Raw genomic sequence first — 18,202 nt, forward strand, 5'->3', positions numbered from 1 at the left:
TTGTAACAATAAGGCTTTACAGTAATAGAAGTAATTATGTAATTTAACGCTTTTACTACCTTTGTATTTCATAACTTATTTTACTTGGTAAGCATCCGCCAACGGCTACCTATCGTACCGAGAAGTGGTTAATGTGATCTCACCCAAAAATATAAAATATTAATGATGCAATTTATTATAGTCTAGTAATTATAATGAATATAATAAATATATATTTTATTAACACTTGGAAATCCCGGCTTTCCACTATCGATTTGCACTCTCTACTCTGCTCGCCTCGCTTACAGAAATTTAGTTCACCCACATTATCTTATCGATACATTATATTATCTATGAAAGAGTAATGGTATTAGTAAAAAATAGTTTTTGTAAATTATACTGATACGCTCATGTACAGTATGTATGTAATAGCCTTTAATACTGTTCTACATTTGCCTCTTTAATGCTTGACAGCTCTTCAATACATTATATAAAAAAAAAAGAAACGTTAAAAAATTTTGTAGTTATGAATGTGGGTCTGTGTGCAGGCTCATTAAAAAAAAGCCGTTGCCAGAAAAAAAAAAAACCACTCACCAAAACAGTACCCAAAAGTGGACTTTGGCAGAGCAGTGGTGACATGCCAAATTCGAATTAGTAACAACACTCAAGTACCATTGAAAATAGTATCGAAGAAGCAAATTTATCGGTAGTACGCAAGAACAGTATTAATAAATTTTAAGTGGACTTCTAACATCTGTACTTGCTGCAATACTGCGATTAAGAAGTTATCATATTAGTCGTATACGAGGCAGAACATACAAGTCTAACTAATATAGTATAGGATTTATTTTATTTCAGTATCATTTATTTATCCTTATCATATCATTCAACTTATCTTGTAGTGAAGTGTTAAGTTCAGTTACTATTACTATCATATACATTTTCATATACCTTCCTATCTATCCTGCTTAGCAAAGTATTTGTGAGTGCGGCCACAGACATAATAGATCCATCCATCAGGCAATCCAAAGCAAAGCAACAAAGACTAAGCAGAACATTTAACTTACTGGTTCTGCAATTATTATTTATTTGTCTATTTATTTAATTGTTCATTATTTATTTCTACTCCTTATCAATAATTGTTGTCAACCTTTTTGTATTATATCATTAATCAATCCATCTATCTAATTCTATTAAAGCATTTTGTTTTTATCAATTTATTATTATTGTCATATCAATTCATCTCATAATTCTTTATAATTATAATGACTTCAATGCAAAATACAGAAACCAGTATAAGGTCTCTAAATGATATTGATCTAGAAGAATTAGCAAAGAGACAACAACAACAGAATATATATGTAAATCAATCACCTCCAGTACTTGAAAATCAACAAATACAGCAACTTTTACCTCAACAACTTACAAGTACATCATCAGAACAATCACAACCACAACAATCAATTTCACAACAAGCAAAAACTTCAAAGCATCTTAATCGAGATACTACTACTAAAGGTAAATATACTCTTAATGATTTCCAAATTTTACGAACGTTAGGAACAGGATCTTTCGGTAGAGTTCATCTAACGAGATCTATACATAATGGAAGATTTTATGCTATGAAAACATTAAAAAAGGAAAGAGTAGTAAATATGAAACAAGTTGAACATACTAATGATGAAAGAAGAATGTTGAAATTAGCTCAACATCCTTTTATTATACGGATGTGGGGAACATTTCAAGATTGTCATAACCTTTTCATGATTATGGATTATATAGAAGGTGGAGAATTATTTTCATTATTAAGAAAATCTCAACGATTCCCAACTCCAGTTGCAAAATTTTATGCTGCTGAAGTATTTCTTGCAATTGAATATTTACATAATTTGGATATCATATATCGTGATTTAAAACCAGAAAATATCTTATTAGATAAAAATGGTCATATTAAATTAACTGATTTTGGTTTTGCAAAAGAAGTTAGTGATGTTACGTATACTTTATGTGGTACACCTGATTATATTGCTCCAGAAGTTGTAACTACTAAACCTTATAATAAATCAGTTGATTGGTGGTCTTTTGGGATTTTAATCTTTGAAATGTTAACTGGTTATACTCCATTTTATGATCCAACACCAATGAAGACTTATGAAAATATTTTAAATGGAACTATAACATTTCCTGATTATTTACCGCCTGATATTTTGGATTTATTACAAAAATTAATTGTTAAAGATTTAACTCAAAGATTAGGTAATTTACAAGGTGGTTCAGATGATGTTAAGAATCATCCATGGTTTAAAGAAGTTATCTGGGAAAGATTATTATCAAGAGATATTGAAACTCCATATGAGCCACCAATCACATCAGGAGTAGGTGATACTTCTCAATTTGATAGATATCCTGAAGATAAAGATTTAGATTATGGTATCTCTGGTGTAGATGATCCATTCCATAATTTGTTTGTTGACTTTTAGAGGAGTATATTGAACAGGTTTTATTTATCCCATCTATATATATATATGTATATAATGTATCTCTTTCTTACGTACTTTCATTATTTTCCCTTCTCTTCTTCTTCCTCTTCTTTGTGTTGTTTTTGTACACTTAATGGCTAAAGGAGGAGTTTTATATTTGCAAATAGTAAGTCTTCTCTGTTTACATTCGATTTGGTGGGAATTTGTGCTACTGGAAGTCCCTTCCCCATAACCAATCAAGCATAATTAACGCTGATCAAAGATGTTAACTTGATTGAATAGTGTGCATATTATGAAATAGAATAGATCAGTTATTTGAGGAAAAGTTCCTGAACACACTCATAGTTTTTGATTTATTATGGTGAATTTTATCCCTTTTTTGGAAAATATAAATCAAGGATAGAGAAGAGTCAAGAAAATCAAAGACTAGTTGCAGAAGTAGGGGGGTCATCACACATGTTCGTGGGAGGATTTTGATTTTAAGATTAGATTTTACTGATACGATAAGAACTAAACTTTATAGCTTATGCTAATATGCTAATATTATGTTAGCATAACACTTGAAATTTTAAAGTCTTTGTTTAGGCTGTTTTCTTATACAAAGGTAATCAAATGTAATTCAATAAAGCTTAATAACTAACTCTATATGTACATATATTAAGAAAGAATAGTATTTACAAGAGTAGTGTCTGAAACACGTGACTTATTATATGCCCGTAAGTTTATAGTAGTTTTTGTGTAAATACCCCTTTGTTTTTCGATTCGCAGCAATCAGCGCTTAGCCCCAAATTTGTTATACCCAGCCATTCATCAACAGTATTCCATAATGGAGCTCTCCCATATCTGTGTCCAGTCAATTATTGCAAGAAGGTTCAAACGGTAAGTTTTTGAAGAATATCTAACTGATTCTAGGAAAAGCGATGGGTTGTCATTTAGGGGCCATATGAAGTTGTATGATTGTTCTTTTCATGGATTATTCTTGGACAAAGGACTACTGAGCCCTGGGAAAGCACAAATGTCCTCCAAAAGTAATTCAGGCAGGTTTAGTTGTGGGAACTATTAACTGTCTGTTCAATATAAAAGAAAACATGTTCGTACTTCTGATTGTTTTTTGGGCATAGGTGGAGGTGTTTAGATGTTGGTTTACCATCATCTAACCTCTAATGATATGACAATACCAGACGTCTTAGTATGAGAAAGAGGAAGGGTCTCTCTGGCTTGCCAATTGAACTGAGTTGCAATACTTATTGTTAATGATAATTGAATTCGTGAAATCAGAAGAATATTTGGGAAGTGGATTATAATGTTACATTCTAAAATAATAAGAAGGAAGAAAAACTGTCTGATGAGTTGAGTGTAACTGAACTACAATTTGAATTAGGGAATTTAGCTATATTTTCAAATATTTGATAAATATCTGTGATCACTTGATTGATTTGGATTATTGATTAAAATCAATTTCAAGAGTTTAAAGTTGGTAGTTCATAAGTATGATTTATGGGGCTAGATAGTGATCTTTTTGTTTTAATCTAAAAGTTAGGAAAATAATAATAATAAAATCTCACTTTGGTAAAGGCACAAGAATTAATCGAATATGTTTTCATTTTCCAATTGTGGTTAGGTAAGTTTAATTCTTGAACGTTAGTATGTGGTTTCAATTCATTATTGGTTTGTTGTATGATTAGGATTTTTCTTCACTATTTAATTATGTATTCATTTGGTGTAATAATTTTCTGCTCTTTGTTTTTTAAAAGAAATTCGTGAAAGAGATAATCCCCTAAAAGTAATATTATATTCAATTCTCTATCATGTTTATTTGTTGATGTTGAATAAATGGAAGATGAACAAAAACTATGTTAAATTAAATTTCCTTAATTAAGGAGTTTTTCGCTCTAAGATTTCAAGAAAGTTGCAAAAAATATAAATTTGCAATAATGGCTGATTCTTATAATGACAGTACGTGGTTATCTTTGATGATGGATTAAAAAAACTATTAAAGGACTAAAACTTGCAAAACGAATATTTCAATTGGTATTTCTTGTTAACATTGCTGATATCATTCCTTTTGTTTTGAATATATGAAGAATCAATACTAAATGTTTTCCAAGTTTGCTCCTAAAAGTGGGTAATGTTTGAGATATCGGAATGTAGTGTATTAGTTATGCTCTAAACATAATTAATGTATTACACTGTCCAGTTTAAATATAGATAACCATTCATCGTCATCTTTCTAGAATATGATTTACTTATATCGATGTATGCTTCTATTAATCTATATATAGCTTAACGATGTTATTCGGAATATTCTATACAGTTGTCAACTGAATCCATCCAATCACTCTTTAAGAAATGGCTCATGTTCATGCGTGTGTCAGGGTCAATGTCAAGAAGTTTATAAATTATCATCTTTCTAATTTGGTTAAGATCATTATCATCAATATCATTATGAAGTGATTGTGATGGAGTAAAAAGATTCTCTATAGCTTTATGTGTGCCCTCAGATTGTATGATCCATTCTTTTGTTTGATCACTATATGAAGCAATCATTCTATGATTTACATAGTCTTCGAAGTTCTTGTCCTTATAAATTTGGCCCTTACGAGAGTAACGATGATGATGTTTTAATTCTGTTGTCTCCCAGAGGAAAACAGTCCGTGGCGAATTTCCAATCAAATCTGTTGAATCGTCGTCATTGGAGTCACTCGTATCATCATCACTATTTCTAGGATTATTGTCAATGTTAGACTTATAGTTGCTTTCATCATCATTAATATGAGGAAAAAAGCCATCTCCGTCATAATAAGACTTTCTAATATTAAACAAAATCAAACAGAGAATTCCAAATGCCCAACAATCCTTTTTGCTTAGGGCCATTTCCTTTGATTTTGACATATCATACTCTTCAGGTGATATATAAGGTAATGAACCAATTGGTCCTTTTGATTTACTAACAAGTTCTTCACTCTTTTCCCATTTAGTTTTAAACACATAGCTTCTACCAAAATCACTAATTTTCAATATTAACTTGGCTTTATTAGGGCCATCTGATGATTTTGTTCGTTTATAATTGATCAAGATATTCTCAAGCTTGAGGTCGCAATGAGCTGCACCATGACTATGCATATAGTGTAGCCCTTTGGCAATTTGCTTTATGAAACAGTCTATCTCAGACAACGACATTGTTGAATGTGGGTATTCCTCAGTATTGGCCAAATATGCAAAGAGGTCACCCCCTCGATTACATTCCATTACTTGACTAAAGTAATATTGTTCAGTGATAAGATTTATCCCATCATTTGTTGTCATAGGTGAAGGGCCTCGAAGAAGGGCAGAGTCTGGAGATAATGATCGAGACAATGATGACGATCTTGATGGCGATGCTGAAGGAGATAAAGGTAATGAAGTTAACAGGTCCGAAGATTGTTGACGACGATGCGATAATTCAGGTACTGTTAACATCAAATCAACGGATTTAACTAAATGCTTACAGTTTAAACTGCATGAGATGATGAATTCTGATAGGATCTTATTTACATATTGATCAAAGGATTCTTTGGGGGATTTCTTATGTTGGAATTGCTTTACAGCATAAAGCTTATGCTGTACATTGTTTGACAATGATACATTATTGGGATTAGGATCTATAATCTTAATGATTCCATAACTACCTTTACCTAGGATATCCTTAATTACTCCAAATCTGGAATAGAGGGTCTTATGAGTCAGTAGGATCTGATACTGGTGAGATAGGGATTGAGATTTTAATTGAAGGATTGTGGACCGAATACGATCAATTAATTCTACTTGAGGTTCATTAATGATGGTTTGGTGACGATCATGAATCGGATATATTTTACAAGATTCATCTAACAACGAAAATGTTCTTTTGGATTCTTGATTAGCGAGTTCAGATAACTGTTGTTTATTTGAAACGAAGTAGTCTATTCCACAATAATTCATTAATGCATTTAGTGTTGAATGTCTCTGGGTCTTGGAATGAGACTTTTCATAGTGACTATGACTAACTACGTTCACATGATCATCTTCATCACTATCATTATCATCTGAACCATTTGATAATTCATCTTCTTCATAATAACTTTCGTCACTAGTGTATAATGTCTCGTTTGAATGAATCAGTTGAGCTTCAGAATTCGTTTCTACTATAGTACTGATTCTTTTCTTTAATCTTTGAGATATTAAATCAATTTCTGAATTAGAGTCAATGGGTGCAGGAGATTTAGGTTTGGTATCATTACCATTAGTGATATTGGTATTGCTATTCGCAGTGATAGATTTACTAATGCTTAAATTGGATAATTGACTCGTTATTGAAGTTAGCGAATTTGATCGACTAGACTTGAGTGCTGGGGAGTTGTCTTTTGATTTTGACTTAGAACTACTTCGAAATAGCCCCATTATTACTGATTAAGTCTAAATTATTATAGTCATAGTACTGGATCAAAATTAATAATGGGGTAATACCATCGGCTAAGATGCGGTCACGTGGTCGAGATATCGTGGAGTTACTAATAGCAATCGAAGTACTACTAATGACGATCTATCACATAATAACACATAATAACACATTTTAATTATATAGAGAATAAACTAAGTATTGCAGATAACTATCAAGATAACCTTACATTTCTAAATAAAATTATGTACTAAAAAAATTATGAAGCATCTAGGGAACGATGGCTTATGATATACCTCCATTAATACTAAATAATTAATATTCATATATTTATTAGCATCTGTTGATATAGAGACTGGTTTATTTTTTTCTCTTATCGCGGTAATGCTTTTCGATTTCGCCCTAATGCTGCAAGTATATCCTTCCATTCTATTTGGATTTTGGCTACAAATCCAATACATGAATCAACCTATTAGTAACATCTGCAGAAACTTCTTGGCTTCCTGCTGCTTTTTCCTGCAAGCATCGTATTCTTTGACGATTGACCTAGTATTAACTTTTTGAGGTGTATGAGCTTTAGTACAAATATGTCTCTTTTCTATAGGGGATTTGGATTCAGCTGCAGTTTAAGTATTTCCTCCTTTTTCGCAACAAAATACACGATTCTGTTTTAAGAGAAATAATAGCCTAATTAGTCAAAGTGATAAATCACATTTTTCTTTTCATTATACAGTGTATTTCAGGCTAATGTCGCACCTGTCATATCAGTAGGACGTGGTAGAAGTCTGGCAAATTGCGAATTAGATAGGAAAGTTTGGAACCCCATGAAATGGCATTGGAACATAAAATATGAGCCTAAGAGGTTTGTTCCTATTAAGGGACTTTCTTTTTCATAAACCGCTTAGAACAAGTTTCAATGGTTATTTGCTATACAATGAAGTATGAAAACATTTGCGTACTACGCACTACTCTCACTCTTAGGAACCTTATCAGGTAAAATCAAACTAGAACCTTTTGAAACCTTTATCTTTTGAATTTACCTTCACGTTTCACCATCGGCACTGCACTCGATTCCAATCTCGTTGAGTGTCTTATTGTGTACCAAAGTTCTCCAAAAGTTACTCTTGGATTGTCTAAACCCTTTTTCTTCTGCTGATCTGCTTCTTTTAAAGGATATACCAAATACTCTAATGGTCAACAAATACCAGACAGTCTCTATTGCTTGTTTATAGTTCCAGCTTACAAACTTTAATCGGGTCGCGTGACTTTGATCACGCCACGCGCAACATTCCATTCCAATAGGGGTTCATTAGTTACCGCATTGGGACAAAAGTACTAAGACGCGTCATAGTAAACATATATACATAACGAATACCAGTATAACTACACTAACATCCATTATCAGACAAGATATTATAATGGCTGTATCTCAACATATAGTGAAGTACTAATATTTTTACTAATGAATGAACCGATTACTTTATGAACACTACTACTATAGTTTAATTTATGCTTGTACCTGTGCTTGTGCGCTTTTGTTTATTTATTTCACTAACCGTCGTCTAATTCTTGTACACGATGCACTCGTTTCTGCATACCATACCTAATTCTGTCTCTATCAGTACACGATGGTTCGAGGCCATTCAATCTATCTCAGTCTAATCTCTCCACACTTACATTCCTGTAATTCCTCTTGTACTACAGTAATAACTCCTTCTCCTCTTCGTCGTCTCCTAATGGATGCAAATTCTCAAAAAGGGGGAATCACAAAAAAAATTGACATTGGCGACGTGTACCGACAAAACATTAGAAAAAAGGTTCCCACCACTAACTAACTAACTAACTACCTAACTACCTAACTACCTAACTAACTATACTTCTTTACTACTTCATTTAAGTCATTAACTTAGAATGTCGAGTATCTATACATCTGATATGAAGCATCATAGAAAGGCACCTCCTCCTCCATCAACTTTAAGGAGTACAGCAGTTAATATAACCCCTCCCACTCAAAATACAATTTCAATTTCAAATTCAAACTCAACTATTCCTCCTACAAGTCAATTAAATTCAATTCATATTAATTCAAATAAAAGACATTCAGGTTGGGTTCATATTAAAGATGATGGAATCTTTACATCATTCCGATGGAATAAACGGTATATGATAATTAATGATAAGACACTTAATTTTTATAAAAATGAACAATCATTAGCACTCACCTCTGGATCTTCATTATCATTAAATTCCAATTCTACTTCCAATTCTAATTCAAATTCAAATTCTTCAAATAGTAATGAACTTCCGGAATTATCAATTCCTTTAAATTTACTTAGTGCTATTAATTTAAAACCAAATTATGGTTATACTAAGACAAGTCAATCATTTGAATTACTTCCAAAGAATAATGGTAAGGCAATCTTAGTATCAATTAAAAACAATAATGATTATTTGGATTGGTTAGATGTTTTCACCGCAAAATGTCCTCTAGTCCAAATTGGTCAACCTTCAACTAGTTCAAATAATACATCTTTAACAAATTCATCATCAAATAATAATTCATCAACATCTGGTGTATCAAATCCAATAAATTTTACTCATAAAGTTCATGTTGGTTTTGATCCTGCTAGTGGGAATTTCACTGGATTACCAGATACTTGGAAGAATTTATTACAACATTCAAAGATTACTAATGAAGATTGGAAAAAGGATCCTGTAGCAGTTATTGAAGTATTGGAATTTTATTCTGATATTAATGGAGCTTCGGCCAATTCAACTCCAATGAATTCTCCTGCTGTTAATAATATTAATCATCAAACTTTTTCAAGTGATAATAAAATTCAACAATGGACAAAAGCTCCAACTGCTTCTAAATCTTCTTTAGATAATTTTAAACCATCAAGAGCGGCTCCAAAACCTCCAATTCCTTATCATATTTCTAAAGATTCTAATGGAAATGATTCTTCTTCAGCTCCAACTAATAATTATTCTCCATTAAATGCATTAATGAATAAATCAGATAATTTAGTTCCTGCTAGAAGAGCTCCACCCCCTCCAAATTCAAATACTTCTTCATCATCATCATCTCTTCAACCTAGTCAATCTAAAACCACTGGTTATTCATTTAATGCAACTGGTCCACAAACATCATTACCATCTTCGTCATCGAATATACCTACCGGTTTAGGTATAACTAGCATTCCAAAACAAGTACCTCCAACTTTACCATCTTCTATTGGTTCTACTTCTAATTCTACTAGAACTTCTCCAACTTATGCTACTACTACCACCACCACCACCACCACCAACACTAATAATAATAATAATAATAATAATAATAATTCATCAATTAATAATAAAATTCATCCAGATGTAAAGATTCAACCGGGAACTAATAATAATTATTCAAATGGTATAAGTACAACTAAATATCCAACACCTCCAACAAGTTCTACTGGTAATTATATTAAACCATTTGCATTGAAATCCTCAAGCACAGCCAATAAACAACCAGAATTACTTAAAAAAGTTGTGGCAGCCAATAATGGAATTAAACCAATTACAGATTCATATCAAACACAAGTTCAAAAGCCTTTACAACATCATCAAATCAGTCATCAACGTAAACCATCTACTGATGAAGGTTATGATGAACCAATTAAACCATTACAACCAAGACCTAAGGATCAATCTAGTAGTTCCAATAATCAATTATCAGGTCAAGGACATATTAAGACTCCTAAACAAATTAAGAAAGAACGTGAAAAGCTTAATGATATGCAAATTATAGCTAAATTGAAAACTGTAGTTAATAATAATAATCCTACACCATTATTTAAGATTATTGAAAAAGCAGGTCAAGGTGCTAGTGGAGCAGTTTATTTAGCACTTCTGATTAAAGAGAATAATAAAAAAGTAGCCATTAAACAAATGGACTTAAATGTTCAACCTAGAAAGGAATTAATTATTAATGAAATATTGGTTATGAAAGATTCTCAACATAAGAATATTGTTAACTTTTTAGATGCTTATTTAAAGAGTCCAACCGATTTATGGGTTATTATGGAATATATGGAAGGAGGTTCATTAACTGAGATTATTGAAAATAATGAATTTAAATTAACTGAAAGACAAATTTCTACCATTTGTTTTGAAACATTAAAAGGGTTACAACATTTACATAAGAAACATATTATACATAGAGATATTAAATCCGATAATGTTTTATTAGATGCATTAGGTAATGTTAAAATTACTGATTTTGGATTCTGTGCTAAACTTACTGATCAAAGAAATAAGAGAGCTACAATGGTTGGAACTCCTTATTGGATGGCTCCTGAAGTTGTTAAACAAAAGGAATATGATGCTAAAGTTGATGTTTGGTCATTAGGTATTATGACCATTGAAATGATTGAAGGTGAACCACCATATTTAAATGAAGAACCATTAAAGGCACTTTATTTAATTGCAACTAATGGTACACCAAAATTAAAGAAACCGGAAACATTATCCAATAGCATAAAGAAATTCTTATCAATCTGTTTATGTGTAGATGTAAGATACAGAGCTACAACCGATGAATTATTAGAACATTCATTTATTCAACATAAATCAGGTAAAATTGAAGAATTGGCCCCCTTATTGGAATGGAAAAAGAATAGTTCATTACATAGTGAATCCATTGCATTAGAGTGAGAAATTTATAGGTTTAATTATTTTATATACATATACATATACATATTAGAGTGGTATATTATATTAACATTGCGCGCGCAAATCTAAATCTATAATGCGCCCTAAGCGCATGTTCAAATTGTCAATCATAGCGGATTTATATCGACTTGTCATATTAAAAATAATTATCAATGTTGACAATGCCAAGAGTGAAAAGGTGAAAAAGTAGAAAAGGATTTATATGATTGACAAATCCTATCTGTTGTTTTATATGTATGGAAATTGTTAGCGTTTACGAGAGGTATAAATTTGTCTTTATTAATTACTTCGTAGTTTACTGTTATAACTTATAACATAACACTAAACTAGAATGATCAGCTGATTATTGTTTACTGCTCATAATATTCGAATAGAGTGGTATCAAAATGAGTATATGCCAAGGGATGAACCCAAGTTTTTTTTCAGGAGTTTACGTATAACTACATATTCTAATTTCCAATTTCTATGATTGAAATTAGAATGTACTTAGTCGCTAATAGTACCCCAATTTCAAACAAATGTGGAAGTTAATAAATTAGATTTCTCGAGCAATTGAGTGTGTCTAGTGCGATATGGAATAAATAAGCATGCAATTGAGTATGTCTAGTGCGATATGGAATAAATAAATGCATATGATATATTACTCAGTAATCGTAAGATTAGAAGGCAAAGCTCAACTTTTGCGTTGCCTTCTAAGACTAGCCAGTCGTATCATCGTATTTATTATGATTTAGTTCACAAATTACGAACGTAGATTTATACTTAAAACTTGTTAAAGATGCATTTTGGCTCTTTCATTTGGTAGGTTTAGTGTAAAGGTTCACAACCTAGTTTTTCTTGGAGACCTTAAAGATGCCTACAATGGTTCCTTGCTTTGCATGCTTTATTTCCGCGATAACTTTATTTTCATCATTTCCCCTAAACGAACTCCCAATAATATTGAGGCGGAACCTAAACTCGATTAGACTAGTTCAACAAATTTTGTTTTTTTCAAAATGGAGCGTTTCGATAGGTGGTCTGCTGGTCAGATCTCTCCCGATTTTTGCAAGCATTGCATGTCAGTAGTCTTATGTTAATTTAAATTTCTCAATTGAAGACTATCGTTCAATTGAAAAGACTAAAACTTCTAAAACATTGCAGTTAAGTCTCCGGATTCTTTAACAGGTTGATTTTTGTTCTGGAAATAGACTTAAACTAAAAGTCACAGATGATCGGTATATTTTAAAGTTTACATAATGCGACATTTCTGCACATATAATGCAAGCGCTCAAAAATTGTAAACATTTTTAAAAAAAATAGAAAATTAAATGTCGTCACTTCAGTTTCGCTTCTATAAAAATTTTTGGTTTTTCGGTACTTGCGATGCAGGAGAAAATAAAAAAAATGGAATAAGTTAGTTGTTACTGGTTGCTCAAAAAATAATGAGCGTTTTCCACGGTTATCTTAAAACAGTTGTCAGATAAACTAATTTCGAATACATCTCGCATATAAGCGCCGCAATATTCAACATATGGTCCAAGAATTGATTAATGAGTCAGGGAACAGATTCTGAGGGTTTCTAGATGGTGGCTTATTTTCTAAATTGAACCAATATTTCTTTTAAAATACGGTGTATAATTAAAATTAAAAAGGTTTACCCCAATCATTAACCGTTTTCGTCCATTTAACATCACTATAGTGTGCTCATACTAAAATTCTAAAAAAAAGATATCATTGAACGCTTTTAGGGGCCTCTTCGCAACTTTAGCGAATGCGCAAAACTTTAAACAGAGATATTTAGAAAACTCTAAATCCGTATTTTTTGCTCACGTTTAGGCACAGAACAAGTGTATTATGATTAAAAATAATCATACCATTAAGCGACACGTTTGAATAATTTGTTCAAAAATGGTTTTGGTTACTTGTATTCCCGATTAATCGACTTATTTTCTACTGCAGAAAGTATCATCCAACTTTGTTCCACCGTGGAAGTAATCTTTTACGTTTACACTTTCCTTCGGTACTGCCGAATCCGGTTAGCGGAGAAAGATATAAACTTCACAATGTCGTCATGTATTCCATAGCTAATTTATTTTGAAAAGTCAAATCTTTTGAATAACAATTTTAAGGCGGATTAAATCTTCTAGAAGTCAGGGTAGTACGGTTAAATAGAAAATCATCTGACATCAAAGAAAAAGTTATTATGTTAAGTAAGGGGGATACTTTTTTACCCCTCTCGTAGAAGTAAGTATCTAAAGGAATCTCTTCATCCTTCTCTGAAAACTTCAAGAGAAAGTTGGATTTTTCTTCGCCACACTACAATGTAATTTGCAATCCTTGTTCTGTTTTCTATGCATATGAAACCTGTCCGGAATTAGAATCTAATTTCAAAATTAACTCTTCGTTTTTGTTGGTTGTTAAGTCCGCTTGTTGTATTTTATAGTTGGTATCCGTACCCCTCCCCTCTGTAAATATTATTCGAAAGTAAGAAATTAAGTTGAGTTTGAATAGCATTTGAATTTGATCGAAAGTATGGAAAATTAAATACGGTGGCACAGTTGCAACAAGGTTTCGTTTTTAGAACATATTTTTTAGCCATTCGGTTTTGTGTTATGGCACATGTATAGTAAAGAACAACAAGCAAATAAGCAAGCACAAATAATATCTGCCAGACGAAGCAAATAATACCCATCTATTGGCTACTACAATGTAGACACACTGGATATTATTCTCTAAAACTTTTTTGCCATGTTTGCAAAAGCTGAGACATTCGTGCCAGGTACTTTAGTATACTTTATTAAATTCGAGAATAATTTATTTAGGAAGCTCTTTGAGGCAAATTAGAAGAAATAGAAGTATATACATATATATATATATAATAATACAGTAATAAATATGGTGGTGGGAAAGGGAATGTTGAAACATGCCATTAAAGAAACTGAATAAATAAAGATTGAAAAATAAATAAATGAATAAAAACGCAGAGGCACAAATGAAAAACCAAATGCAAAATCCAATTCTCGGAATAAGAAATTTTTGAAAAATGGTAAGACATTACAAAGCAGACTAGCAGCTTTTTTTAGTGGATCTGTGGAAGGATTTCTAATTTCTTAAACTCCTTTAATTTTTGATTACGATTTAAAAGTACATTTTTGTATTTAAGAATTTGAATAGCTGTATAAACCAGTATTGCCTATTGTACTTGAACTGGGAGGATTAGCAGTATCATCATTTCCAGAGGCACTCGTGGTACTGTTTGCCAATTGATGTGTTGAGTAATGTTGAATATGATTGTGGCTAGGATGCGTATGATGTGGGTGATGATTGGCAACATAATAAGAATTAACATTATGAGGTAAGGGGGAAGCAATTCCACTAGTTAAGCTGGGATCACCTGAACTATTGCTAGGAACTGTAGATGTAGAAGAATATTCTGTAGTAGAAGATCCATATTGTGGAATCGATGCAATATATCCACTAGGAGGATTGCTCGCAAACCAGCCATTGCTCTGAGAACCAGGGGCTCCCGTCGTACTTGATGTTGAAGCCCTGAATTGTTTCTTATTCCCACTTGCACTCTGAGGTCCTGAATAGCTACCTTGATTTGCTGAATGAATTGCAGTACTAGCAATAGAACTAACAGATCCACCATTAGACATGTTTGTACTTGCACCATTAGCAGCTGGGTATTGTTCATTAGTAGATTGTCCCATGAAATGATATTGTGGATAAACGGATTGTTGCTGAAAGTGTTGGGGAAAGGGTGGGAAATAAGACGTCTGACCTCCAGTGGCACCATCATGCTGCTGGGGTATACTTCCCAGTTGTTGAGATGGCGGCTGCATATAGCTATACTGTTGTTGTGGTGGACCTAAGTAACTATTATACATTGGAATAACCGAAGCAGCAGAAGTAGAGCTTGGCGCAGATCCACCTCCACTGACTGTAGCAGCATTATTAGCACCATAACTAACTTGAGTATGGGTACCACCTGTGAAAGGGTTTATGAAAGTTAAATCACCTCCCGAATCATCTTCTCTTTTATACACAGGATACTCTTGTCCAAGTTGTTGGCCCTGACCTTGCTGAGAAGGTACAGGAAGCATATACTGTTGATGGGCAGGAACTTGTTGTTGATAAGCTGATGGTCCATATTTTTGAGATAGATATTGAACGGAGTTAGGGGGTTGCTGCAACAAAGACATATTTTGCAACTGATAATTTGTGTCCAAAAAATAATATGCTTCATCTTCAATCGGAATCTTACCACCCAACAGAGAATCTTTTACCGCATTCCATAAACTGTTGGAAATGGTGACATTTTTAAGATCAGTTTCAGAAGGACGCTGTAATTTTCCATTCAAAACATCGTCAGCATTATAGTAACTGATCAAATGAATAGTTTGCTTCTCATCTTTTTTTTCGATATGTAAATCTTTTGTGTTTGTAGTTAAACTAAGCGTTTTCTTTATTAATCCTTGATCTTTGAATACATATGATGACACTACAGGGGTACCTAGTAATGTTTTGTTATATTCAGTACTTGAATTTGTTGAGGTAGCAGGTGCTGATGTATCATTTTGGATTTGTAAAAGACGTTGTGCATGAGGAATTGAAGAACTTGGATTTGATTTATCCAATGGATCTGAATTATTATCTGAATTTATACTAACCTTTCTTTTCTTCTTTTTCTTGTCATCTTTTTCGGATAATGAATGTTTATCTAATTCTCGATAAACCAAAAATCTTCCTAGAATTCTAGACGGTGACCAAGCTATACCATCGGTCCATCTTTTTATACCAGAATGTTCTTCAATAAATACAAAAACATTTCCTGATTTAATTAAGCTTGGTCTTTCTCTTTCGTGGGGTCTTCTAGGAACAGACTCTAGTTGTTTTTCTAATATTTCTTGAATGATAAGTAGGGCATCTTTAGTAGACCCTACATATCCATAATAGGAGGGACTTAATTTTGAGGATGACATTAAGTATAAGATTATAATTTGATATTAATATTAATACATGTAATTAAATAAATGAAGCACTAACTGATTGAATGATAATTGCAATCAGAAATATATGAACAATAAAGATTTTTAATAAATAATAGGAATCTTCTTTTTTGCAGCCGATAATGACAATTCTAGTAAGATATAATGAATGTGAGTTAACAATAATGGTTCAAATGCAAAATTATGAATTAATTAATGTCTAATTGGACCTTTTGTGGGGTTGCTTTTGCAGAAAAAAAGGTGATTATAATATTGGTATCTAAAGTGGATTGGTTATATTTTATTAGGACGATAATCGAATAACTAAAATCAAACTATGGGTAATAAAGTAAATGAATCAATATATGATTAGTATTCAACCAGAAAAAATTCAAATAAGTTTGACCACGGAAATCAGTTTGATAATATAATATTGAATATATTCTTCTCTTATTTATTATGCGTTTTTTTGTGCGTACCAAAAAAAAATATTGAGAAATATTTGATGTATCCCTTCCTTTCAAATTGAAATTTAAACGTAGACTTAAGACCTATATAAATTTTCAAGTTGATAGTAATTCAGGGTTATGAGATCCGGAATTAATTATTATGAAAACGAAGACAAATCAGATCAGATCAGATCAGATCAGATCAGTTCTTACAATGAAAATGGAATTACGCTACGTAGATGGTAACGTATAGTGTGATTCAGGAATGAAACAAAACTCGATGCTAGATTGACTATAGAGTGTTCAGACTGATGTAGATTTTTCTTTTAGTTTAAGTACGTGCTTTTGATAATTTTTCTTTATCTAATATTAAATTAAAGCAACAAAACAATATGAAAAACAAGGAAATTAAAAAATCTATGACCAGTTTAATTGATTAAGTTGGCACGATTTGGGACAAAAGTCAAATGAAAGATCGGAAAGTTATTAAGAGGCTTTAAATAAACAAAATTAAGAAACTTGGTTTCAATTACATTTGATTCTTTGGAAATATTTCTACATATTTATATTTATTGAATCTCTTGATACTTTAAATTTGTATACATTTTCAGAGCTATTCTCTTTTTTGATTATTATTTTCTTAGGCGACTTTTTCCAGAACCAAATGAAAATTAATAAATAACAAAAAAATAAAGCCATTAAAATTATTTTTTATTTTTTTATTTTTTAAGCTCGGGATATTATTTTTATGGATGCGACATTTTTTTCTTTTTTTTTTATACTCACCTTAAAACTTTAAATTTAAAATTAGTTTAATTGTCGTACAGAAAGTGGGTAGGTGCTGAGAAGGAACACATGCATCATGTGCTTTGTGCATGTAAAGTTTTGCGTGCACAACTTTTTAATGCAGCACGTATCGGCCGGCCAAACTGGAAAAGGATATATTTTTGCACCATTAATAACACTAACTGATATTTTGTTAGCGAAGTCCCAATGAGTGCCAATTCTTGACCAAAATAAGTGGTGTTTGAGACCATAAAAGTAATAGTCGCAAGTTTATGCGTTGTATCCTCCTCATTTATCTTTTATATTTCGAATTGCGAATCATTGAGTCAAGAAAGAAAGAAACCATTACCAAAAAGAACAAATTAGCTGAAGCAGTATCTGGTCAACATTTTAAAATAGTATGTATAT

At 31.9% G+C, this 18,202-nt stretch overlaps 4 protein-coding genes across 4 annotated transcripts; 2 read left to right on the top strand and 2 right to left on the bottom strand. All coding sequences in view use genetic code 12, as the record gives it.

Annotated features, from left to right (window-relative positions):
• Positions 1–1,244: 1,244 nt before the first annotated feature.
• TPK1 (cAMP-dependent protein kinase catalytic subunit TPK1) lies at positions 1,245–2,459 on the top strand (the record flags this gene model as incomplete). The annotated part of the gene is made up of 2 exons (XM_064885268.1): positions 1,245–1,407; positions 1,456–2,459. The coding sequence occupies 2 exons, from the start codon at positions 1,245–1,247 to the stop codon at positions 2,457–2,459; spliced, it is 1,167 nt and encodes a 388-aa protein (XP_064741364.1).
• Positions 2,460–4,582: 2,123 nt separating this feature from the next.
• On the bottom strand, positions 4,583–6,877 carry RJT21DRAFT_117687 (kinase-like domain-containing protein). The gene has a single exon (XM_064880797.1). It carries the CDS (start codon positions 6,417–6,419, stop codon positions 4,752–4,754), a length of 1,668 nt encoding a protein of 555 aa, XP_064741365.1. The 5' UTR covers positions 6,420–6,877; the 3' UTR covers positions 4,583–4,751.
• A 1,683-nt stretch (positions 6,878–8,560) lies between these two features.
• Positions 8,561–11,626, top strand: CLA4 (serine/threonine protein kinase). The gene is made up of 2 exons (XM_064885658.1): positions 8,561–10,114; positions 10,247–11,626. Exons 1-2 carry the CDS (start codon positions 8,788–8,790, stop codon positions 11,569–11,571), a joined length of 2,652 nt encoding a protein of 883 aa, XP_064741366.1. The 5' UTR covers positions 8,561–8,787; the 3' UTR covers positions 11,572–11,626.
• Positions 11,627–14,726: 3,100 nt separating this feature from the next.
• On the bottom strand, positions 14,727–16,553 carry WOR1 (transcription factor WOR1; the record flags this gene model as incomplete). Its single annotated transcript, XM_064880025.1, has 1 exon — positions 14,727–16,553. The coding sequence occupies one exon, from the start codon at positions 16,551–16,553 to the stop codon at positions 14,727–14,729; it is 1,827 nt and encodes a 608-aa protein (XP_064741367.1).
• Between the last annotated feature and the right edge of the window lie 1,649 nt (positions 16,554–18,202).

Source organism: Scheffersomyces amazonensis (assembly GCF_036850825.1).
Source record: "Scheffersomyces amazonensis strain UFMG-HMD-26.3 chromosome Unknown RJT21scaffold_1, whole genome shotgun sequence".
Lineage (NCBI taxonomy): Eukaryota > Fungi > Ascomycota > Pichiomycetes > Serinales > Debaryomycetaceae > Scheffersomyces > Scheffersomyces amazonensis.